The sequence below is a fragment of the Schistosoma haematobium genome, chromosome 5 (assembly GCF_000699445.3).
Source record: "Schistosoma haematobium chromosome 5, whole genome shotgun sequence".
NCBI classification, from domain to species: Eukaryota; Metazoa; Platyhelminthes; class Trematoda; order Strigeidida; family Schistosomatidae; genus Schistosoma; species Schistosoma haematobium.
Window position 1 is genome coordinate 5,419,279 of NC_067200.1, and position 27,331 is coordinate 5,446,609.

General features: G+C 37.8%; 1 protein-coding gene across 1 annotated transcript; it reads left to right on the plus strand.

Moving 5' to 3' along the window:
• Positions 1-187: 187 nt before the first annotated feature.
• Positions 188-26,036, plus strand: HCLS1_1 (Hematopoietic lineage cell-specific protein). Its single transcript, XM_051217362.1, has 11 exons — positions 188-227; positions 4,272-4,409; positions 4,472-4,545; positions 6,276-6,396; positions 12,648-12,758; positions 16,498-16,608; positions 18,129-18,297; positions 19,445-19,674; positions 20,370-20,585; positions 23,713-23,791; positions 25,391-26,036. The coding sequence occupies exons 2-11, from the start codon at positions 4,356-4,358 to the stop codon at positions 25,522-25,524; spliced, it is 1,299 nt and encodes a 432-aa protein (XP_051064750.1). The 5' UTR covers positions 188-227; positions 4,272-4,355; the 3' UTR covers positions 25,525-26,036.
• Positions 26,037-27,331: the final 1,295 nt, after the last annotated feature.

The window sequence follows — 27,331 nt, forward strand, 5'->3', positions numbered from 1 at the left end:
TTAAAGCTGATCTACCCCTTTTTTCTCCCATGGGACAACTCAGAGAATGTAGCTGGCAAATTTAAAAGCCAAGGAATAATAGAATGTATATAGCACGCAGGTTCTCCTAGTGACTAATTAAATGTCAGAATTTGGACTCAGAAATGTAATATATTTTTATCACTGAAGACTGAACAAAATGTCGAACACTAAATTTCCGCACACATTAATACTTACGTTACTACATTGTATGTTTCCCTATCCCACGTGTTTTGCCCCTATTATCTCTTATCCGCCCAATACATCTAACAAAACATACAGTCTTGATGAAACAGGTTATATACTTACGCTTAGTCTCTAACATAGTTACATCATATCTCATAAAAGGGGTGAATATTGGACCTTGATATGGATCCAGACAAGGATATGTTTTGGGTTTGTTAAGTCGATGTGAAAAGATGGAGATGTTGATTATAGACCACGAGTATTTAGCGGTTAAACCACTTGGCTTTCAACCAATGGGTTGTACATTCAAACCCCACTCTACCTTGACAGTTTCGGCAACCGAGTGGTGTTATTAGAGTCCTTACATAGTGTGTCTAGATGCTAGACGTATAGATATTTAGTTAACATTTTTCACGGTATTATGAACTGGTTGGATGGCTTCTAACATTATTGTATTCTCCGTACCTATTTGCTACTAATAATATCTTAACAATTATGACCAACTATTGCATTAATACCCTCATTTTTAATCTTCAGTCAACTCGTAGGGTTGGCAGTTTCCATGCAGAATAAATATTACAGTGTATTATCACTTCGTTTCGTTGGTTCTGAACAATATAAATAAACTAGATTGTATTGATAAAACTGGGTATTTGTAAACCTGGAAGGTTCGCGGAGATTCAGAAAGTTATTGTACTTCTTAGTTATAAGGTTCTGAGTCTATGTTAATCCTTGCTGCTTTTCTTCCAGCGTAGATCTAGCTTCCCTTTGGAAGTGTCCACTGATGAGGCTGGTACCACTTGTTCGAGTAGGGTGTGCCAGCCATTGACTACTCGGTAAAAATTAATTCCACTCCGAGTTTATTTGATCGTGGTTTTTAAACCTTATGGGGACTTTGGAGACAATTTGTTCTAGTGAGGTCAAAACGTGGCATCAGTGCTTGAAGTCACTAACTTGTAGTCTGAGCCATGTTGGCAGATGCAGACTACTTGGTTGGGGTCCGTGTGACTATCGTAACCAATGGTTGGAGACTGTGTGACATAGCTCAGAATCGATCACAATGGTGTAGGTGTATACACTCTATATCTTCCCTTAAATCATGAGATTAAAACCGCTTCATACCTTTCTACCGACTAATTCTTTCTTCCTATACTATGTCCTTATATGCAATCTTTCTTTTATATATTACCACCACTGAATCGACTATTTCTGTCAATCCGGTGTTCATCTTGTTGTGCTAATGAGGTATGGCAACTTGGAGCGATGCATATATGTGCTTGGTCCTACGTTGTAGCTGACTGACTGAGTGAGTGAGGTCAAAAATGTAGGACATATCAACATCCAGATCAATATGTAAGACACAATACCGACATAAGGTCAACTCGCCGTCTACAATAAGGGGAAAAGTTTAGACGTATTAAGTGCTCATCGTTGGAGAGTTTAGAAAAACCCGTTAGTAATGTATTTGGTTCCTACGTGCTAAACACTGGAGTGCGGTAACATCCCTAATAAGACATGAAAAAGGTGCTTAGATGTAATATTCGGATTAAGGTTTCAAATAAGCAGGTATAAAATCGGAAACATCCTAGCCAATTTTTAGGTAACTTGACTAATGTACTATTTAGACTGACAGTTCGATAGACACCATATGTCTCCTTTCACATTTAAATATAAGGGTGACGATGGCATCATTTCAATCCCTATGTTAAACAGTGTTGTGAGTGATTCTGAAATAGTGTCCGCAAGGAATGACAGCAGTCGTAGTCATAACTCATCAGGCCTCGGCAACGTACCACGTTTAAGGTGGACAAATAATTGAAGAACAGCTCTCTGAGTAGTAAACACTGGTCTTGTGGCTGGTACCGTAGCAGTGTGGGTGTGGAAAGTATTGATAAAAACATTTTCAGAACAGACCTCGTCAAAACAATTTGATAAACTTCCATTTATCATATCTGATTCAGGTAGTATAGATGGATTATCGTGCAACATTAATAAGGGAAGTCCGTCACTGCGTTATATTCTTTGCTTAATGCGTGAAAAGAAATCGTTTTGAGACAGTGCGTTTATCGTATGCCAACTCTCCTTCATACGTACTGCAAGATCTAGCTTTAGACTTTTTTTTACATATATTCATGACTTCTCAGTACTCACACGTAAATGATTCGCGACTTGTTGACATGGCTCAGAATCGATCACAGTGGCGTCGGTGTATACACTCCCTGTCTTCCCTTAAACTAAGAGATTAAAATCACTTCATATATTTCTTTCTACTAACTAATTCTTTCTTCCTATACTATATCCTTATATGCAATCTTTCTCCTATATATTACCACCTTCGACCTAACCACTCCTATGATTCCGGTGTTCATCTTGCTGTGCTAATGAGGTATGGCAACCTGAACCGATGCACATATGTGCCTGGTCCTACGTTGTAGCTGACTGACTGACTGTTAGGAAAAACTCCTAAAAATATCCCATGAACCATAGCAGCTTTTGACTTTTGCAATCGATTCACGAGGGCAGTGTAATTGCTTACGTGTTGACCATGAGATGAACGGTATTATTACGTTCTCGAATGTGGTCTTAAACTTGATTAGATTTAGCTGTCATATATGTATATACATGGTTAATGTTTAATGTGTGTAAACTCCGCGGATCATTTTCTTCCATTAGAAAACATTTAGGAAAGCCAATCATGAAGCTACTCATCAGTTAGAACACGTTTATGATTGGATTTTTCGTATTTTTGTATGGTTCGCTAATTTGTTAATGACAATCTAGAATCTGATGCTAATCTATATGTCTGTTCACATCATTACACCCCACATCAAAACCGAGTGAAAAAAATCGACGAAACAGAAAACAAAAGTAATACTGACAGCATGCAACAATCGAATCACACTTGACGGAGAAGATTTGGAATATGTAAAAACGCTTACATATCTGGGCAGCATCATTGATGAACAGGGTGGATCTGATGCAGATGTGAAGGCGCGGATCGGCAAAGTGAGGGCAGCATATCTACAACTAAAGAACATCTAGAACTCAAAACAACTGTCAACCAACACCGAGGTCAGAATTTTCGATACAAATGTCAATATAGTTCTACTGTATGGGGCGGAAACCTGGAGAACTATGAAAGGTATCACCCGGAAGATACAGGTGTTTATTAACAGCTCTCTACGCAAAATACTTCGGATCCGTTGACCAGATACTATCAGCAACAACCTACTTTGGGAGAGAACGGACCAGATCCCAGCGGAGGAAGAAATCAGGAAGAAGCACTGGAAGTGGATAGGACACACATTGAGGAAAGCACCGAACTGCGCCATAAGGCAAGCCCTCACATGGAATCCTCAAGGCCAAAGGGGAAGAGGAAGACGAAAGAACACATTAGGTCGAGAAATGGAGACAGACATGAGAAAAACGAACAAAAATTGAATAGAACTAGGGGGGAAGGCTCAAGACAGAGTGGGTTGTAGAATGTTGGTCGGCGGCCTATGCTCCATTGTGAGTAACAGGCGTAAGTAAGTAACTGACTGGAAATAGAAATAAGAATATAAACTTGCAGTACAAACGGTAGAAATAAAGTCTAGGAGTGAGGAATGACACGACTCAAATTTAGGACGGAAGTGGAGAAAGAATGTAACTGCACCACTGTGATAAATGTAGCATGTCTCCAACTATAAATTTTGGGTATTGTACAAGCTTCAGTCGGAAAGTTTAGACCTACTTACCTGGTTTAGACCAGCAACTAACTTCGTAACAAATAGTGTATCTTGACGCACCCTCCTCTTCTAACATTATCCCCAGCCTATCCGTATGTCCATCGTCATTTCGAGTTCGAGTTGAAAGTAACTGACCACACGAAACATAATATGCCTTTTATTTTAAAATCTAGTGACTTATTCCTAACCCCATTATTGGTCATTTAGTATCTCAATCAAACATATTCAATTCGAGTTCGTTACTTTCTATAACATTACCTTATAATATTCAAAGTATTCAACAGTATACGTGTTTTAAATGTTTGAATTTATTTTTTACTTGTTTTATTTTATTTCAAGCTTAGATTGTTGGAAATTTAACTGTGAACTTTTCTGTTAATACTATCTTATCTATCTTGATTGCATTAGATTGTTCATCCTATCATGTCCAGTAATAGGAATGTTGATGATGAATGGGAAACAGAGCCAGATTTTGTGGTAGTTTTTTATTTCTCTTCAAAATGAACGAAAAAATCAAATAATTATGTTCCTGTATATAGAACGATGTTACAGAGAAAGAACAAAGATGGGGCTCCAAAACTGTTATTGGTTCTGGCCATCAAGCTTCCATAGAGTAAGTAATGTAATTTTAAAAAAAGTTATCAATTGCAATAAACTCATTACAACTCAATAGATAAGTACAGGTTTGTATATTCAGCTCTTAACAATACTTATTGTGTTTGAGAACTAGTTAAAATGAATTGTGATGTAAAGAAAATTTGTAGCTTAAGTGAATACTTTTAATTGTGTGCCCCATAATTTAAACGATTTTTAATTATAAACCTTTCAGATGTCACATGTCATTTAATTGTCGGTTAATTATTCGTTTCTTTTGGGAATAAGGGAATAAAAGATATGAGTATTTTTGTTTTCTATTTGTCATTAGTTAATTAATCTTCATACAAGTCAGTATACGGGTCAGTATTGACTCAGTAGTGATGTTCGATTTTCAACCAGTAGGTGTGCAGTTTACAGTCCAACCACACCTACTTCGGTTTGAGCAGTCGGGTAGCATTGATAACTTCCATATATAGTGTGGCTTGTAGCCAAGTAAAGGCTTCTGTACCTGGTAAAATCAATCCTACCGGTCAGCGCTGTCATTGGTCCAAGTGGCTTGATATGGGAGTATATCATGTTTGATTGTAGATGATAGGAGGAGTTCAATGAGACCTACCGCAGAAGATAAGTTGTTCTCTAAGTATTCCAGTAGTGAAAATCTCCGATTATGATGCTGGTTACTGTGAGCTGGAGTCCCTCGAGAAAAACAATTCCCTTAAGTTTGTGGATACATTAAAATAGGGATTCCTGTCAAGTACCTACAGCTATCTAACGCGATTAACATTTACATATATAGAATATCGGGCTGGTCTAATAATCTAAGTTAGTGTTACGCTCACAGTTAATCTACTGTGCTTTGTTAATATGATTTGATAATACGGGTAACGTATACTACTGTTTCTGACTTCCTTTAAACGTAGATAAAAATAAATTCCAATTTTCTTTCCAAATCTTCCTCTAATTCAAAAGTCAAATGTGGATCAGATTTCATAGAAGCACCGAGGAAAGTTGACTAAGCAGTTAAGTATTACATATTTATAATGCCCTATAGAGAGGAGTAAGGCAAAGTTATTATATTATAAGAGAAACTGACAAATAAATGGAGTGACTCTGATCACAGCGAATAAAATGAATGACTCAGCGTAGACAATTATGGGGTGTACAACTCGAATAGAGAAATAGACAAGGTTAATACTGTTATGACTTTTGACTCCTGTCAATTATCACATGATGAAATCACCAATTAGAACACCTACTTATATGACCTTGTTTTTGTGCTAAACCAATGACACGTCAACTAGCACTAACAGCCTTGAGTCAACTCGGAATCCTTATTGGTCCTCAATAAAGAAAATCCTCGCCTAACCCCGCTCGCCGAGTCCGGAACACAAATATCATCCTTCGCCACATGAATCGTACTCCTCAGACATACGCGGTTTATGTATAAACAGACCAGACCACATCACACCTAAAATAATAGTCATACGAGATCAGGCCGAAAGTGACTATGAGTGTGAGAGACTATAACTAATACATTGTGAATAACTTAGGAATAGTAGATCGTGTAGTGGTAGTCAATAAGTCAAATGAAAGCTTATGATAAAAGATATATATATATATATATATATATATATATATATATATATATACTTACCAAGACTTTCGAAATTCAATCGCAAATTTTACAACAAAATCCATCTCAAACTCATGTTACTATTACTCCTCTCTCTTTCCTTCAATCAAAAGTATGATGGCGTTAAAAGAAGAAGTGAAACAAGCGGATCGTTTGGCAAAATTAAAAATTGCACCAAAACCAGCTTATGGATATGGTGGCCAATTCGGAATTGAAAAAGATCGAATGGATAAGGTTTTTAGTTTTGGTTAATTTTCTTTTTTTTGCTTTTTTATACGAAGGTTTATCACTTTCTTTATTAAGAGAATGATCTTTTATTTTTGTATTGGTTGTTTGAATCTTTCCAAAGATGTTTAGGAATGAAATTGATCAGTCTCTCTTATTGGCATATGTGCATTCTGTGCGGATTGTCTCGACATTGCCTTACGTCACGAGCATGATAAACAGAGATGGATGGTGGCTAATAGTGGAATCCAGGACGCTCGTTTCATCCTATTTTGGACTTGCGCGTCCTGTATTCTACTGCTAACCCTCATCCATCTCTGCTCAGAATGATTTCTTATCTTCATTTTTAACATGACACTGTACCAGTTGAATTTTTTTAGTGTGAAATAATGAGTTGTGTCACTCAGTAAGGGGGAAATACAGCGGTGGGGAGTTATGCTTATGAAAAGGATCAGATTACAATTAAACAGTGTTACTTGTTTTGCAACTTATTTACATATGATATGAAACCATTTATGAATGTATATTAATAATGCAACAGAGTAACTTGGGAAAATATACACTTCAATGGTTTGCAAACCTTTACTGATCGTGGCAGTTGCAACATATTTATGTAAGTTGGTGGTTGGTAGTAATAAACAGAAAACCCTGGATTTAGGTTTCATGCTAGTCGACATTTGTCAGCAAGATTTACCTGCAATCTTGAGAGAATCTACTTTTCTTGGTGGTTTCGATTCAGTATCACTCAGCTTTACAATCAAAGAGGTTACTGCTGAGCTATCCGGGCTGCAACTGACCTTCTGTAGCACTGAGATATATTTACGATCGATTGATTACTGGGTAGTGACCAGTGTCATGTATGTCAGATCCTTCTTAATGCAGACCTATTTCTTTCGAGCAGGACGTCAATCGCGGCCTAGATACCTCAGTGGTAACCTCTTTGACTGTGAAGCTGGTTGACACGCAATCGAATACACCAGGGATCATCGTTTCCCTCAAGATTACAGGTAAACTTTGATGACGAATGCCAATTAGCATGAAACCTAGATGTAGGGTGTGATATCCTAGCGAGGATTACATTACGAGTAACTCCTGAGACCTATTAATGAACTAATGTTATCTCTATATCCTTAGGGTATAACTAATCAGTATTTAGATTATGTATATCTATATTCGCCTTGTTATAAGCTTCAGTTTGACCTATAGATTATTATTGTACGATTTACTGTTCTTAAGTTATACTCAGTTTATTAATTACTGTCTCCCACGTTCACAGCCACATTTTGGCTTTATTGTGTATGAATGTTATTTCTGATTTTATGGTGCGTTTCGGTCTGTTTGATTAATATATAAACCCAGTATATCTGAAATAAATGATTCGATTCGCATAGTGGAGGCTGTTGTTGGCATTCTGAACTCAGCTGGACGGGCCAGGCGAGCAACAGACCAATATGACTCTAGGCTGATCAGACCGGTCGGACTTCATTGGTTTAGTACAGTATAAGAGCGAATAAGTCGTATTTTGATTGGTGAATAGATTACGTGATAACTAGCGGACCATAAAGTCACAACATAGGGTTCGTTGTCGAATACTTCCAATTACTACCTGACATTTCAACATAGTTCACGCAATATTAAGTCACTTAGACTAGTGGGCACATTGCAACTTGGTCGATAGAATTTGCTCTGCACTAAGGAAGACATGGCACACATGATATTGGTCACTAGTCAGTAATCAATCAATTGCAAATGTGTTATATATGCCTACCAATTACCTACCTCGACGGGTGATGTTAACTAGTATAGGAAGAGAAGAAGAAAGGGTAGTTAAGTCAAAATGTGGAATCATTTCACAAAATCCTTAACTGTTGGTTTGAATCATATTTTTAGATAGAGACTAACTGTTTGTAGTTCAAGTAATAGTTCATATTTATCAGTTGGAGATATTTATTGATATGTAACTCAGGATTCGGTCACCGTCACACAACAGATACATTGACTCTTTGTCTTCCCCCTTATATTTTGATTTTTAAAAGTAGCTTACACTTTTCATTTCACGAATTCATTCTTTTATATTGTATTATCTATACCTGATCATTTATAATTACCACAGTCAGTCAGTCAGTAACAACGTAGAACTTCGTACGTACGTACATCAGTTCGAGTTGCCATACCACATTAGCACAGAGATGCAGTGGTCGATTCAAATCCCGTAGTGGTAGAGGTAATAAGAGTATAAGCAGTAATCGGGAAGATTAGGGTTTGGAGATATTATTCAAAGAGTATAATCCAGTGAAATAAATTTGGGAAGAGAAAAAAGAGACAAGGAGGAATAAGGAGATCAAAATTTGGGAGAACACAAAGAGTGTATGCACCTGCGCCATTGCAAACGATTTTGAGCCATGTCATTCAGGGTCTCTAACCATCGGTTGCTATCATCTCACGGTCCCCAACCAGGTAGTCTACACCTACCGACATGACTCAGTCCACTTGTCAGTGACTTCATGGACTTGTGCCATGTTTTGGTCTGGCCGCCCCTAGATTTCTTCCAACCTACTCCTATACCACTGAACATCGCACGTCGAGGCAGTCGGTTGTTGGGCATACGTAACACGTGTCCCAGCCATCTCAACTGATGAAATTTCACTACTTCACCAATGGATTTGCCATCCTTACCTAGTACCCGTTTCCTAACAACTGCATTACTTACTCGATGGTCCCACGATATACGAGCAATATTTCGAAGACACCTTTGATCAAATACTAGTAACCTACGAATATCCTCTACTCTTACCGGCCATGTTTCACTGCCATAAAGTAGGACGGAACGAACTACTGCGCAGTAAACACGTCCTTTGGTTGATAGACGGATATCTCGCCTACGCCATAAATGACGCAAGTTGGTAAAAGCTAGTCTAACCTTCTGTATCCGGGCTGAGACTTCGTCACACACTAGACCACAAGGGCTGATGAGACTTCCAAGATAAGTGAGGCGGTCGACACACTCAACTACTTCACTCCCTATCACTAGTTCGGGTGTCAATGCAACCCAATCCTGAAGCAACATTTTTCATTTCGAGGGGGAGAATCGCATCCCGAACATGCTTGTATTGTTGTTTAGAGTGGTCAGAAGACTCTGCATTTTGTCAGCGTCTTCACCAAATAGAACTATGTCACCGGCATATTCTAAGTCAACAAGTGAACCTCCCGGTAGAAGTTCAACCCCTGTAAATTTAGATGAGTAGAGTATTATCTCTAAAAGTACATCGACCACAAAGTTGAACAAGAATGGGGAGAGTGGACAGCCCTGACGAACACCACTTGAGGTAATCAATTCTGATGCCAGTTCGCCATAAGCTCTCACTCTACCAGTTGTGTTCGAGTAGAGAGCCTTTATAAGGTTAATGTACTTCTTTGGTACTCCTTTCAGTGACAAACACTGCCATAGAACCTTACGATCAACAGAGTCAAATGCCGCCTTAAGGTCGAGAAATACTACGATTGTGGGGCGTCTGAACGTGTGTCTGTGTTCTAGAACCTGACGTAGTGTGAATATCTGATCTATACAACCACGTCCAGGTCGAAAACCAGCCTGATTTTCTCTAGTCTGCTCTTCACGAGCTTTGGTTAGGCGTCGAAGTATTATTGAAGCTTATATTTTAGACACTATATTAGTCAAACTGATTCCTCTGTGATTGTCACAAGAGGACTTTTGTCCTTTCTTATAGACTGGCACAATCAGTGATTGAGACCAGTCAGATGGGATTACGTCCAGTTCCCAAATTCTACCTAAGACCTCACTTAATCTCACTGCTAATACTGGACCACCATCCTTAAAAATCTCAGGAGTAAACCTGTCAGGGCCTTCTGCTCTTCCTCGCTTCAGATTTCCTATGGCTTTTTCAACTTCGTAAAGAGACGGAGGACCCACATTAACTAGCCATTCAGGTTGACTAGAGATCGTGGGAAACCAAAGTGTGGCTGAAGGCCAGTTGAACTGATCCCTGAAGTGTTCTGCCCATCGATCCAATCTCCTGGATTGAGAATGTATAATATGTCCATCTTTCTCTGAGATTGTTTCGCTAACAGTCGGTTTCCTAATACCGGTTTCCTTAACAAGTCTGAACAATTGTCTGCTATTACCTATTGCCGCTGCCTTTTCCATCTCTCTTGCTTTCGCTACCCACCACTGTTCACGATCATTGCGTAGACTTCTTGTCAGCTTGCGCTTAAGCTGACTCCGCTCTTCATTATGTTCAGAGCCAGGCGGAATGAGTTTCCGAGCATCTATCAGTGAGATAGATGCTGCTGAGATCCAGTGTTGCTCCCTAACCTTACGGGTTACCTTACTGGCAGATATCACTGCTGTTTCCACAGCTTTTCGGATATCATTCCATGCTGCTTCAGGGTGGGCATCATATACATGGCTGCGTAACTGTTTTCCTAGTTGTTCCTGAAATATACTCTTAGCTTGACTATCATTAAGTAGGGCCCTAAGAGGTTTCCTTGCAGCGTCTTTCTTACGTCCAGTAAGACGCAGACAGATACGCGCTCGTACTAGAGCATGATCTGAGTCTAAGCATGTGCTCCAGAATGAGCGACAGTCTTCTATCGAGCCCCTCCATCGGTGGCTGATAGCGATGTGATCTATTTGGGTCCAACGTTGGGACAAATTAGGGGGTCTCCATGTTAAAAGATGTTTTTCCTTATTCCTAAAGTTAGTATTTGCAAGAAAGAGGCGGTTATCTGAGCATAGCTGCAACAGACGGTCGCCATTATCTGTTCTTTGAGCCACGATGCTATAAGATCCACCTAGGTGTCTTTCCCTATCGCTTAGTTTACCTACTTGAGCATTAAATTTACCAGCCATTATTACTACATCCGAACGCCTAGCTTTAAGGAGGAGGTCTGAGAGCTTTCTGTAAAACTCATCTTTTACATCATCTGTGCTGCAGTCAGTGGGAGAATAGGCAGAGACGACGAAGAGGCAACGACGAGTGTCCCTATCTTTTCGGATCCTTACTGTTCTGTTCAGTCGGGCAGCGCACAAACGACTGTCTACTGGGATCCACTCTAAGAGAGCTAGTTCTGCCCTAGGACTCAATGCTATACCTACGCCGGCGAGGTCACGGGAAGCAGAATCTGGGCTTCCAGATACACGAAGTGTGAATCGAGTCGGTTCTTTATTTTGGCATGGTGAGGTCAAATAGATGACGCTACTCGGATCCTGTATGCGCGTTTCGGAGACGCAGCACACATCGATGGCGCGGGATTCTAAAGTCCTAGCTAAGGAAGCCTGTTGTCCTATTTGTCACAGTGTTCGTACGTTGAAAGCTCCTACGTGTAGTTTAGAGCGTGGTTTCAGGAGACCAGGAATAGCGTTCCGCGTACTCGAATCGTTTGCCCTAGCGGTGCGGGATGATAAAGAGATGTGAGAAGGGTTAGTCATGGAGATAAGAGAGGTATTTGGAGGTGTAGGATGGATTTGAATGTGACCAACTTGTTCTCGTGTGCTGTTACGGGTATGAGGGCTGATATCACTTCCCGGCTGCCCACACCGTGGAAGGGTATTTCTTGAGTAACCTGAAAAGGAAATTGGATTAGTGTTGGTCTTAACGACCTGGGAGCGTGACCGCAGTGCCCAAGGGACAACTGCTTGAAGCCGGTCGCGCACGGCCTTTTCGTGGAAGGTTTTTAACGTGTTAGCTCCGTTTTTCAAAGGGCCTTACCACCGGAGACGGAAATCCGTGAGGTAAGGTGAGGTGTGACATTTTTAGGGTCGACCTTTTCTAAACCCTTCCTTCCTTGTGAGAGGGCAGCATCGCTGCAGATGCTGGTTGTCCGAGGGAAACACCTTACTGCTGTCACACCCCTCTACAGTCAGCAGTACGACTTCGCCCTCAGACCTTGAGTTGCTGCTTTTAGTCTTACCGTTCTCCAATCGACCTGCCTGGCATGGTAGAACCTACAGGAACATATGTTCCAGCCAATATAGCTCGGTTGGGTCATCACGATAGGCAAGCCCGACCACCGCGTCAAGGTAGCAGCTTCGGTCGGGATAATTACCACAGATCCTGTTACGTTAACTTCTACCACTCTAGTATTTGTTTGGGTAAATTCATCGCGCTGTGTTAATATGTTATGTCAACTTGAACTGATACACATGTATATGCCAGGTTCTACATTTTTTAATGATTGACTGGCTGGTTGAATATATACTAGTCATTTCTGTTTAAACCGTTTTTGTTATTGTGTTTTAGTCAGCAGTAGATTGGAATCATATTGAAGTGACTGAAAAGCATACATCACAAAAAGATTATGCAAAGGGATTTGGTGGTAAATATGGTGTTGAACGAGATCGTCAAGATAAAGTAAGTTTTTAAATATGATTATTTGTAAAATAAGTTGGAGTTATTCCGTTGTTGATACATTAAGTCTTTGCTAGCATGTGTATGCAGTCCGGAGTAGATGGATTATAACTTGTAGTCGAATTGAAAACACGTGTTTCACTATATTTGGGACTCGTCAGCTAGATGTAACTGTATTCTAGTCTTGGTGTTTACATTTGGACTCGCTAGACAAGTTAATGGAGTTCCAATGTAAACATCAATACTAAGATGAGGGTACATCTAGCTGACAAGCCCTAAATAGGACGAAATAGGTGTCATAGATTTCATTGAAAAACATAATTCATTTATTCTATTTTTCAAAAATGAAGAATATTTGTGCGAACAACTGTTTTGAATAACTTCATCATCATGCTCTACAATTATAAGTCCATAATTTTCGTGATATTTTACCAAGACCAAAATAAGGCATACATTAACGAATTTAACAATGTTATATGTTAAAAATGCTGAACGTTTTCACCTGTTACGATATAAATACTTCAAAATTGTGTTATTAGTAAATTAGAAAGGTCATTTAATAAATATCAGAATGGGACTCTTCAGCAGTGTGCATCCACAACCCCTCACGGTTGAGGAGTCCCATACTAGGACGAAACGGCCGCCCATTGCTTCCAGTTTTTCAGTGGTGGTTTGACATTGATCACTTCATAATCTCAATTAAAAAACTCAACAATCTCCACAATACTATGCTGATAAATGTCAGAATGATTTGTAGTAGTGTCAAGTTATTAGCAATACTATAGTAATATAATAAAAAATCGTATGAATAAAATGCATAATAGGAGAATTTCGTCTTGTTGATCGAGGTAATAATAATATCGTTGTGTGAATTTAGTAGGTAATAAGAGGGGTGTTATCAAGGTAAATACGATAAAAAAGAATTCATGCTAATTGGGAAAGATGAATGTGAAAATTAAGAAAGATGTAACCTAGAAAAAAATTAGGAGGGGGGATAAAAGGTTTATAATACTCAGTTTAGGTGTCTGGTGATCCAGTCGTAAGCCGAGTTATACATATAGGCTGGATAGACCTCTTCTGGATGCATAAGTTGGTCTTTCTGGAGTTGATCCAGATGGCTTCAGCTATATAGAGTAGCTGTAATCCAGCTCTTTTAGGTAGATTCTTTGGGACTTGATATAAAACAAAGAAAGCTTCATCTATTTTAATATGATGTTCACTATCTACCAAGTGAGATAGAATGATACTGTTAACCGATTTAGTGACTTTTTGTCAACCATGCTGTTGCATGTTGACGAATACACAAGGATAAAGCCCTCTGAGTAAGGCCTATCTAACTAGGTCCACAGGAGCAGTTGAATTGGTATATGCAGATGGTGGAGCCCATCATTGGTAACCTATCGTTGATTTGTTGTGTAAGTACTGGTTTGGTTAAAAAAATTATATATAACGTGGCTGCGTGAAACGTCTTTTTGAGCTGACGCGTTAAAATGTCTCCTTTAAAATCCAGTTTCAGACAGGGTTTTTTTACTGACCGAGTCACAGTTTCTTTTTTTAATACCTTCTAATAGGAATTTTCTGACGAAATTATCTGGATAACCGTTATTTCTTAGTGTGTTCGTTAGTATATCTATTTTGCTATCTACACTATCTTCAGAACCTAATAGCCTGATTTTGTGGCTGAGGCATTTAACCAAATTTATTTTGTACTGAAGAGTTGTAAAGTTATGGAAACGGGTATACTGACCCGTTCATGTATTCTTTTTAAACATATTTCTTCTTGTGGAACCATCTATTCTCCTCTTCGCTGATGAATTTAATAGCTGGGTAGACATTATTGAAAGAGATCAACAGCTCTTGTTTGTCGATATTTTCGTCATATACAACTAGCGTGTCATCTATTTATCGACATTAATAATCTATCTTATTTATGATGTCTTTCAGCGGTCCATTTTCCAGTTTGGTCAGAAAAGTATCAGCCGCACATAGGACAGCGGACTTCATCGAAGTGTTGTAATGGGTCGTAAGCACAAAACAAATGAAACATTGCTTCGCATGGACAAAAAATTCAGGCACTTCCATCAACAGTTTCGCTTGGCGGCTGTGCAAGATTGCAAATATCACACAGTCTGTTGTCGTAGGCATGTTCGTCATTGTCTCATTCAGTGAACACTCTAAGTTGACAGAAACAGTTTCTTCCTAGTCATTACTTAACGTAGCATCCATTCATATTTGGTAACTGTCCTCTGTTGGGTCGACGGCATTTTAACATCCATGGAAGTGGAAGCTTCGATCTGAAACGGCGTTGGAGGCATCTTACGATAAACCACTTGATACTCATTGATATACACTACACTACATTGTTCTTCGGACATACGCCTGACTAAGGAATGCAGAGCATTTTCAAATATACCAACTAAGCGTTCTACTTGGCCATTATATTGGGTATGGAATAGAGATGTTAGGACATGATTGATTCCGTTCTGCCAGCAAAATTCGGAGAAGACATCAGACGCAAACTGTGTTCCATTGTTGCTAACTATTAATTCTGGAACTCCGAAACGACTAAATAGTTGACATGGTTTTCTGACTGTGTAGCTTGAATTTAAGTGTTCCATGAGAATAATTTCTATCCACTTGCTATATGCATCAATTAACAAAAGATCAGTTTGTTTATGAAGTGGACCAGCGAAGTCCAGTTATATACGCTGCCACGGTGACTGTGGTATTGGCCATGATTTCAGCTCTGCTTCCCGCGGTGCTTATGTTACTAATGCTCATTCGGTACACGAACGGGATAGATGCTCCAGTTGGGTATCTAAATGCGGCCAGTGTGCATGACATCGTGCTAGTGTTTTCATGAGACTTATTCCAGAATGTCCTGTATGCAATTGTTCAAGCACTTCCGGTTGCAGCTCTTCTCTGACTTCATCTGATGACACTGGAGCGTTTTGAATGACATCCTTTACTACACTCTATATTTCTGGATCTACTGTTAAGGAGGCTATGATCATGTCCTTCGGTCCACGGTGCCGAATTCCAATCAACCTAGAGAGAGAGCGTCGGCTTGATCGATGGTATTTGTTAACTGATATTTGATATTGAAATCATAGCTCGGAAGCACTGTCACCCAGCGCTGTTATTTGTTGGCCATATAGAACCTTATTAGAACCAACGATTGTAATTAAAGATTTGTGGTCTGTCAGTAAACGTGCGGTCGTAAAGGATTTTATGGAATTTTTTAACAGCGAAAATGATTGCAAGGGTTTCCTTTTCAACCTGGCCGTAGTTCCTCTCAGCCGGGGTGAGTGAATTAGCAGCTTGAGCAATTGTCTTTTCCGATTTGTCCTATAACGCGTGAGATATCACTGCTCCAACTCCATGACTAAAGACATCAGATCCAACAAAAATTCACAAACTGGGATCAAAGTGTGTTCAATGAAGCTTTGAGCTAAGTATTGATTTGACTTTGTCGAAAGATGCTTGATGTTTTCAGGGTCTGTTCAGTAACCCTTCTTATCTAAGACGAAGCCAAGGTATTTGATTGGATACATGAAGGACAGAAACTTTTCTTCAAGTAGTCAGGAACCATACTCCATCAATCTGTTAGGAACTTGATGTACACATATTTGTTTGTTTTATCATGTTGAGCGATTACCCAATCACATCTGTCTTGGTTTGTAATAACGTATTTATATCTCCATTTACTTTATTCTGCTTTAATTAACTAATAAAACGCAAGTCATCTGTTGGTTGGGATCATAAAGAAGCCGTAGAAAAGCATTCGTCACAAAAAGATTATTCAGTTGGATTCGGCGGAAAATTTGGTGTACAAACTGACCGACAAGACAAGGTAAATAAAAATAAGATATAGATAGTTTATTTATTGTATGTGTTTCCTTTCCCCTCAGTTGTTTAATAATTTTGATTTGTGTTTAAAGTTTATGGAAGCATATGGTAATAGACTGGCCTGAGTCAACACCTGAACTAAGGATAGGGAGTGAAGTAGTCGAACGCGTCGAAAACTTAACTAATCTTGGAAGGTTGATCAATCCTACTGGATTGGAAATCTCTGCACGGATTCAGAAAGCTCGTTTGGCTTTCGCCAACTTACGTCACCTATGGCGAAGGCGAGATATCCGTCTATCAATTAAGGGACAAACATACTGCTCAGCAGTTCTTTCTGTTCTTTTTTACGGCTGCGAACCATAGTCATTAAGGGTAGAGGATACTCGTAAGTTACTAGTATTTGATGACAGATATCTTAGAAATATTGTTCGCATCTGCTAGGATCACCGGGTAAGTAGTAATGGTGAGGTTAGACGCAGGTTATTATGGAATGATGGTAAATCAGTTGACGAGGTTGTGAATCTTCATCGACTGAGATGGTTGGGTTACGTATTACACATACCCAACCACCGATTGCCACGACGCGTAATGCTCACTATTGTTGGAGACCGATGGAAGAAATTTAGGGGTAGCCAAATTAAAACGTGGCATCCGTTCCATAAAGTCACTAACGTTTGGTCTGAGTCATGATGGTAGATGGGGACTACTTGGTTGGTGTCCGTGCGACTATCGTAACCAATGGTTGGAGACTCTGAGTGACATGCTTCAGAATCGATCACATTGGCTTAGGTGTATACACTCTTTGTTTTCCCTTAAACCTTGAGATTAATGTTACTTTATACCTTTCTTTCTATGAACTAATTCTTTCTTCCTGTACTATGTCCTTACATGCAATCTTTATATATACATTACTACCATTGAAGTAACTGCTTCTATGAATTCGGTGTTCATCTTGTTGTTTTAATGGTGTATGACAACTTGGACTGATGCATATATGTGCCTGGTCCTACGTTGTAGATGACTGACTGACTGATGGTGATAGACATAAAAACTGTAGTAAGGATGTGAATCACTTAATATTGAAAACAGTTGGTTGGATTAATGTAACATTTTTGTTTTGGTTAAGGGTTTATAATTCCACGTTGTTGAGATCATTCCCTGTTGTCAGATGTGTGGATCTTGAGCGAATTACTTCGATTATAGCCTTTATTTACAAGTTATAGTATTTTTTTTATATTTGGCTAGCAGTAGAACCTAGGACAGCTGTTTCATCGTATTTGAGACTTATCATATATATATATATATATATATATATATATATATATATATATATATATATATATTTCCAGTGTTACTGTTCACATAATGATATCATCCAGTTTCATAGTTTAAAATGTTAGTTACCATAGTTATTGTTCAGTGCTCCCTTCATCGATGTTCTTCGAATTAACAATAATTCTCTTTTTTTATAGTACTGTTGTAAAGCTTTTGTCTGTCTGCCTGCCTGTTTATTTTTTAATGTAGTCAGCCTTGGGTTGGGATCATCATGAACAATCCAGTCATCATCCATCACAAGTGGACTATTCCAAAGGATTTGGTGGTAAATTCGGTCTACAGACAGATCGAGTTGATTCATCATCAGTTGGTTGGAATGATGTTAGTCAGACAGAATCGCATCCATCACAATTGAAAGGTACATGCGTGTCTGTGATATAAGTTAGATTTGTTTACTTCTTGTGTTGATCCTCATATCTTTATTGACAGAATATGCAATGGTGTGTCCATATTTTCATGTTAGATGTCTTCAAAGCATTGCTGGGGTGTTGAATAGAACAACCGGATGGGTAATGCTAAAGTTTAGATGCATGATACTAGACAGAGATGATAATTCACTTAATAAAACCATAAGTCTTCATTTACCGAAGTGGTCGGGACATATGTTACATATACCGAACAACTGCCCACCTCGACGCATGATGTTAGCTCTTGTAAGAGTAAGCTGGAAGAAAGGTATGTAAGGGTGACCAAACGAAGACTTGAAATCAGTTCATGTAATCACTAATCGGTGGTGTAAGCCGTGTTTGTAAATAGAAATCAATGGGTTGTGGTCTATGCGTTTATCGTGATCTTGAGTTATATTCCAGCTTAAAATCAACTACAGTAGTTCAAAAACAAATTCATCTTTCATTTTCATTCTAGATGTTCAGTCCCAGTTTTCCTTTATCTATATCTTTTCATTCTTCCTCTTCGAACTATATTCTTTATGCCTAGTTAATTTTACTCACTGCCATTTTTATCTTGATCTCTTTTACCAATCCTTTCGTTCGTCTCATTTTGTATATCTGTACAACTATATAGTACAGTATAAGAACTTGAGTTGACCCATTTGTGTAACAGATTTTTATGTTTATTCTATTTGACTAACTAATTAAATGTGTAGTCACAGTACAGGCGATGTGTAAAAAATATAACAACTTGAATTTCGTGTAATTCATCTCTGTTAATCATTTATAATGTTTAGTAAATTTGATAGTTGAAACGTTAATGAGTGACTTCTGGTCTAAATATCATGCAACATTGTATACAACTTGATCAACATTTCAATAAGCGTTCGCGCCCTAGACCGAAGTTCCTGGATCCGAATTCCGCGTGAAGGATCGATCGTGGATGTGCACTGATGAGGAGTCCCATTCGAGTACAAAACGGCCGTCCAGTGCCTCCCAGTTTTGAATGGTGGTCTAGCTTAGATCAACTCATGAATTTCCTTTTTATCTCTAACTATTTACCTTATTTCATCCCTCCCTCCTTACCCACAACATTACTAATCAACTTGATTTTAGCGTCTATTTTCAAACCAGACGGTAGTTTAAGTAATATACGTGCACGATTTGAACAGGGAATTAATCCGAATAATGTAAAGGATTCATCTGGTTTAACTATCGCTCAACAACGCGTTCTTGAAGAACAAACTCGATGGAATGCTGAACGTGAACAACAGCAACAACGCGAACAACAGGAAGATGAAGAACAATCCAGAGGAAAGTCAGGATCATCTGATACAGTTCAGTCGGTAAATAGGGATGTTTATTTCAATTTTTACTATTGATTTCATTAAGTTGAGTCCCTTCTTATTTTTTTAAAGATAAGTACTGACTTTTTGGTACAATCTATTATATATGTATGTATACATATATTAACTCAGGTACAGGACATCACTCTAACTTGAAATATTTACGATTGAAGTGTTAAACAGATCACAGTTGATTGCCTATGTTTTGTTAATAAACTGATAATTATCGTGTGCTCACTAGTGACTAGCTTCAAGAGGTAATTCTCGGAGTTCTAGTGAGAAACCGTGACCAATGGAGTTCAGTCCGTGTCGGGTATAAAACAATTATCCACTGAAGACAACAGAAGATAGTCGCGCAGTATTGTAGATTGGTTGAAGTTAAACATTAACACTATTGGATGTCACTCTCAGTGGTTTAGAGAGAGGTTAAGCATTCGCACACAAGACCATAGGTCCCAAGTTTGATTCCTGTGTGTTGAATCATCGATATGCACTTCTGAGGAGTCCCATATTAGTACGAAATAGCTATCCAGTGATTCCAGGTTTTCCATCGTGATCTAGCTTTAATCAACACATTTTATCCATAAGTTTATATTAAACATGATTATCAGTATTGTACTATTTTCAAAACAAAATATGTGTAATATTTATGTTTTTTTTCTTTCACTTTCATTTTTGTTTGTTTGTTTCTCCAGGTATCAAATAATTCTGTTTTTACTGATACTATTAAACCAATTAACAATAATACCATTCATGATCATAATTGGAATAAACAAGTTGACTCTGAAAATAACATGAAATCATTACATTCACAGGAATTTACAACTTTTGTTGAATCTAATCAATTTAATAATGATAAATATAATCAGTTAGAAGATAAGAATGAACCAAGAACTTCCAGTGAAAGTCATGTAAGTGTTTGTTTTTAATTTTTTCTTAAAGTTTATTTCAATGGTTGAGATCATGAGTTAATTGAAGCTAGACCACTATGAAAAACCTGGTAGCACTGGATGGCCATTTCGTCCTATTGTGGGACTCCTCCGTGGCAATGTGCATCCACGATCCCGTCCGGCGTGATTCGAACCCAGAACCTATCGGTCTCGCGTGCGAGCGCTTAACCACTAGATCACTGAGCCGGTCGGAACCCAACGGTGTTAATGTCTAACTTCAATTGACTCATGATCTCAACCATTGAAATTACTATAATATCCACAAAAAGCCCTTCTGATATTAAAGTTTATTCTCATATGATAACTAATTTTCTGTTAGTCATGTTGAAGGATTGATATTTATAGCAAATAATTTAACTTATCAATAGAATACAATTTAATATATAAATATGTTAGATAGGTTGGAAGTAGTCGAGAGGAAACTATCGACTTAAGTTTCATGTTAGCTATTATTCATCAATAACGTGAATGTACAGTCTTGTGAGCCAGCTGCTAATTCTTTATGGGACTTGAAGCCGAGTTGATCAGATCCCATGTTCTTAGATGTCACTACTGAACTGTTCTAATCGTTACTGACCTCTTATAAGACTGAGATATTTGTATTATTTGATCACTGAGTATTGATCAATATCATGTTTTTTCTAGTCTTTTATTACTTACTTACATACTTACGCCTGTTACCCACAATGGAGCATAGGCCACCGACCATCATTCTCCAACCCATTCTGTCCTGGGCCTTCCTTTCTAGTTCTATCCAATGTTTGTTCATTCTCATGTCTGTCCCCATTTCTCGACGTGATATGTTCTTTGGTCTTCCTCTTTTCCTTCGGCCTTGAGGATTCCATGTGAGGACTTGCCTTGTGGTGCAGTTGGATGCTTTCCTCAATGTGTGTCCTATCCACTTCCAGTGCTTCATCCTGATTTCTTCCTCCGCTGGGATCTTGTTTGTTCTCTCCCACAGTAGGTTGTTGCTGATAGTATCTGGTCAACGGATCCGAAGTATTTTGCGTAGAGAGCTGTTAATAAACACCTGTATCTTCCGGGTGATATCTTTCGTAGTTCTCCAGGTTTCCGCCCCATACAGTAGAACTGTCTTTTATAGTACTTATCAAATTATTTACAATGCAGTCACTAGTCTAACTTATTTGATATCATGTGCGCTAAAGGATTAGATAAAGAAAAGACATTAGCCACTGCTTAATGGTCAATTCCTGTTCATATACATGTATAATGAATCCTACGGAGGAGGAAGTCAGTACCAACCTTAAATAAATTGATAGTAAATGTCCTTGACTGTGATCACGAGGTGTGTGGTACAGGTTAAATATTGCATGTATGTATGTGTGTGAAGGAATATCTATTCAGTTAATAGCTCGGATATACCTTGTTGGCCAATGCCAACTAGTATGTAACTTGAGTCTAGAACATGGTATCAACTGTCTTTAATCATCGAACACATGTTAACAGTGTATACACTAGACTGTTCAACCATACTTTCACGTAGAATAGCAGCTCAAAAGTCATATCATACAGTATTAGGTAAATAATCAATATCACTCTTAGAGTTAAGTAATACTGCTAATAGTATTAGTAGCAAATGAGAACAAATGCAACATTTACAAAATAAATTGAGCCAATTATGAGAAATATTACATTTAACAAAGTGGGTGCCCCTTCCACTTACACATAAATGAACATAGACTAGCAGTTAAGCAACAATAATATACTACCAATGATGTCAATGGATGGAAAAAACCATGGGGATGAATTCGATTGGTGAAAAGTCAACATATTAGGCAGAAGAAACTTCAAGAATGCCAGAGAATCTCTAGAAGCATGGGATTCAAATCAATTATCAATAAACAGACACATCGAAATCGATCTAATCTATAAAATCATATGGAAGAAATCAGTGAGTCACTAGGCCAGAGGTCAACCAATAAAATCAGTCAAGGTGAGTACATTGACAAATAAAAACAACATGACTTACGAAGATAGCTAATTACGGACATGGTCGTTGGAATGAAGCGATACAACACTTGTGGACTGACTGGAAAGCTCACTTCTGCATGAGGTAGATGCTGAAAATATTGCTCAGAAAACTCAACACTACCAATTTTGGAAACCTTTATTTATCAGTTATGAAGTGACTTTTGACTGACATAACTTTCAAATTTGTCATTCGCTCTTTACCACAATTAGTCAAGGTCGGCTCTACATGCAGGAATATTACATCAAACAAAACACCTACATATATAAACATGAGAAAATTCTGCCATCGTATTCACACACTCCATGCATCCATATGCCTTCAAGGTCACTGTCCGTATGTAGTGCTCAAGTTGATCAAAGCTGAGAGCTATTCATCAGTATTAATCAATACATGCCCCCAAATGCCCTGGTACGGCCAAGGGTGAGGAGAGTCAGCTCTCACATGGCCACGCGTATGCTGCCATTACCAAGAAAGTCCTACTCACTACCTTCTCGCGGCACCGGTGTTGTTTACAGAATTGAGAGGAGTAAGAGCGAATGTCCGGCACTTTAACCGGTTTGGTGGGTACGGATGATACACCTAGGGAAGTTGAGAATCCCTGATTCCAACCCAATGGTGTACATGGACTCCAGGATCCTGAAGGAATAAATGGATTATGAACCTATTGTTGGTCATCTGCTACCACGGGACTCCATCTCCTTGCGTTGCTCCACTACCGTGTGGATTAGACCTCTAGGTCAAAGGCTCGGGGAGTGGGGCTGCCTAAGATACCTATTTGATTCGGTCTGGGCACTCGAGGAATATTCCAGCCTTAACACAAATCGAATGATTTGTGTGGCGCATATGTATTTGGTGCCTCCTTGTACCAATATCTATGTGTTCAAATAAAATTAAAATGAAAAGTGGCGCATATATCTTTGATGCCTCGTTGTACCAATGTTTGTGTTTAAATGAATAATTCAATACATATTAAATTTTGATTGGAATTGAGCCAATTAATCAGTCTCTTGTCCACCTGTCACTAGTACTGACACTGATTTCGAAGTATTTTTCTTAATGTAAGGTGATGTTTATTTTTTCGTTTGTTTCATATAGGTACATGATAACCCTGTCGCCAGTGATGATCAAGTTCCTGAAATGTTTACGGTAACCGCTATGTATGATTATGAAGCCGGTAAGCAATGCTGATCCATTTGTCTGAATATATATATAGTCATTATAAGTCGTGTTAAACGTCAGTTGTTGACAGTATAGACTCTTGTCTTCATTTATTTACATTTACTTGTTACTCATCTATACAGAATATTTGTAGATTTAAAAAGAAACTATTGTTTACTTATCGATTATAAATCATGGATCTTTCACTAGCTTGAAGTTTGTACCATTACTTATAAATAAGCTAATATAATCCATCTATCATCCCTTTACAGGACCCAAATTGTTAGATAGCTACATTGTCTATCTTAACCAGTGACAATTTTTGTTTCATTCTAAGGGGTGGGGGGAAGTGTTTTACTCATAAATATTATACTTGTTGATCACTGCTTATTTGTTGAAATTCCCGTAGATCTCCAAATCACAAATCAGTTAATTAATGAATCGTAGCTAATTTCAATATTATTCATTAGTAAAAATGAAAAAAATTTCATTTGTTTAGCATGATAATCCTTCTTTTTTGCTTCAACTTTTTTCGAGCAAATATCTTTTTGACCAACCTAAGATATCTATACATAAATTGGAGGGCTCTATCTGTGTGTACTAAGCGTGGTTTAATCGTACAGCTTTCACTGATTGCCTTTCTAGACAACAATATCATCAGTAGTGTACAAGATCCAGATAAAGAGAATTAACCTATGAAATCTTCTTGATAAGTAATAGACTAACACCTTGCTTTTGTTAAAAATTGAGATCCGAGATCCATTAGTTTACAGGTATAATTCCAATCACTTTGCGACACCGCTTGACAATCTCCCATTGCCTTACACACTCTGACGTGATTGAATTCTACTTGTCACAACTTCTTTCTGGAACTCTTAAAATTTCGTCCTTTGGGTACTGGTGAGCACATAGTTATTGCTACTGTAGGGAGGCCTAGAGGTTAGGTGCTTGCTGCGAGACTTGGATTCAATCCCTGGTGCATTTTCAATGGTTGTCTGGTTTAAATCAGTCCATAATGTAAAACTACAAAACTCAACAACCTATACAAACCCCCTCTTTATTAATGACAATCAATGATTGGTAGTTTAGGTGATAAAATCGAAAGCACCAGTCAACACTCAGCGAAAAAACACTTAAAGTTGACTAATCCGATTTGGTCGGATGGATAGAAGTTACCTCAAATGATAAGGAAATATTGCTTAGTTTAAATTATGGACTGGTCTTAGCTAGACGACTATTGGAAACCTGACAGCACTGAAAGACCATTTCTTTATAGTAAAATACTCCCCAGTAATGCGTATCAAGTCAAGGATCTTCAGTCATGCTCGAGGACACTTCACGTATAGACCATAAGAATGTATTTGTCTGACAATCATCTAAGGAAATATAGGAAAGGGAGTTATTCGAAAAATGTTGGTTACTCATAAGTAGTATGGTTGAAGTTATACGACTTTCACACTTCACTTTTGATAGTTAAAATTCGAAATTTATCTAACGAGAAGTATACTACTTCCCAACCTCGTTCAATCATTTCTCATTGATACTTATTTAACAATTTACTTATAATTGTTTATCTATATTCTTTTCAAATCTCTTTCTTTCTTTTTACATTAAGCTGAAAATGATGAATTGACATTTAAAGCTGGTGAAATAATTACAGAGGTTGAAAAAATTGATGCAGGCTGGTGGAAAGGTGTTTGTCGTAATAAAGTTGGTCTATTTCCTGCTAACTATGTCAAATTAGAATGATTAACGATAAATTTAAGGAATGACTAATGAAATTCGTTAATAATTGAATCTTAATTGTCCACGATTTCTGTTGCTGTTGTTGTTCGAATCCAGATAAACAAACCATCAGAATACACTCAATACATTGAATTCATTTTCAGCATTACATTTTTGATATTCTGTGCTCAATTTCCAGGAATCTGTGAAGTGAATTTTATATTCTACAAGACATTCAACATAAGTTGATATCAGCTTTGTGTATGTTAGATGTGCTTGAATTGTTCTCTCTTTTTCAATTGTCATAGATACAATTCTTATTTGATTTAATGGAAGTTTTCTTCTTTTCTTTTTTTTAAGATTTTGTTCAGTTTTTTATGATTTGTTTTTGCTATCCATAACTTGTAACCATGAACTTTCTATAGTGATTTTTATGCATGAATGATTTAATTTTTCATGTTTTGTTTCTTTGAATAAGTGTGTAACTTTTGCCTAGTGTTCTTTTTTTCCAGAAATATATTTTGCCTACTGATAATATAAATAAGTAGTTTTCATTGTTGAGTTAGTTTTTTTCTATCAAGAACTTTTAGCGAAAGCGATACCTCGAAGTAATCTTGTCAAAGTAAAACTAATTTTTAGCTAATCCAAATACAGGCTTGTGTCAAGGAATAATTTATTACATGAAATCCCGAAAAAAAAACAATTCAGATTTAGGGTCAGGACGCGGGGTTAACAGTAGGGAATGAAGTTTAGAATTAGCGTTAGGATTAGTAAAAATTTTCAATTGTCACTTTTAGAATAACCAGTCAGGAATATCTATTCAGAATGCAAATTTCATGTAGGTCCTAAAATGTTTTAAGAAATGGTGAACTGTCATAGTATTAGTAGATTTATTATCAATAATGAACTGATTAGTGCTAATTAATCGATAATTAAGGCTACAAATCGTAGTAATGTAAGCCTGATAGACATTGGCTTTTAACGCTAGAGGACCCTATATATTAAGTCTGACTTCCTACACTCAAACTCCTAGATTCTAACTCCCAACACCAATACTCATGATCTTAATCCTAAAATACCAATCTTAACAGTTCATTCCGTAAAGGAACTGTTATCCAATCCTTTAGAAGTACGAAATATTGTGAAAATTGTGAACTGCAGAGACCTATCTGCAACAACGTTTTAGATTCGTACGTTGGTTAACTTCATTTTGACTGGTCGCTCAATGCCATCAGTGCAGTATAGTCTCATACTCAGAAGAAACAACAATCTAGTACTTCATGGTTTTCCATGGTGATGTAAACTACAAAATTTAACACAAACATCGTCCAGTAAAAATCTCAAAAATGCGGCTGGTAAACTCCTTTCTAAACCCACTTTTCCTCATATCGAAACAGTATCGTCGATAGAGTTTTTGTTGGGACGGCTTCCTAGAACTACGATGGAGCCTTCAAAGGCCCTAAAGCAACCGAACAGTTCCCATCTAATCAGAACGTGATGGAGTTTCCTAGAATACCAATTTGGTATGTTTCTATTGGACAGTAGCACAGCATTACCTCTTTGCGAATTGACTAAATTATAATGTTGATATTTATAAATACCCATGATTTTTTGTACATTTTGATTCCTGCCCAACAAACTATTCTTCAGCTTTCTATTTTGCAACTGTAGGGTTCTATACGTTCGACATGGATTAGTTGCATACCGTATTCTATGTTAATCACATAACAGTTTTCTTGGTATAGAAAACAAAACAAAATGGAATTTATAAACAAGTAAGCAATTTGTTTATAATTTTCTTTTCATCATTAATTATCAAATACTGATTAGA

Coding starts and splice junctions, on each gene's coding strand:
- HCLS1_1 (XM_051217362.1), top strand. CDS start 4,356: ATGTCCAGTAATAGGAATGTTGATGATGAATGGGAAACAGAGCCAGAT. Junction 4,410..4,471: donor AAACAGAGCCAGATTTTGTG/GTAGTTTTTTAT, acceptor TCCTGTATATAG/AACGATGTTACAGAGAAAGA. Junction 20,586..23,712: donor GAACTTCCAGTGAAAGTCAT/GTAAGTGTTTGT, acceptor TGTTTCATATAG/GTACATGATAACCCTGTCGC.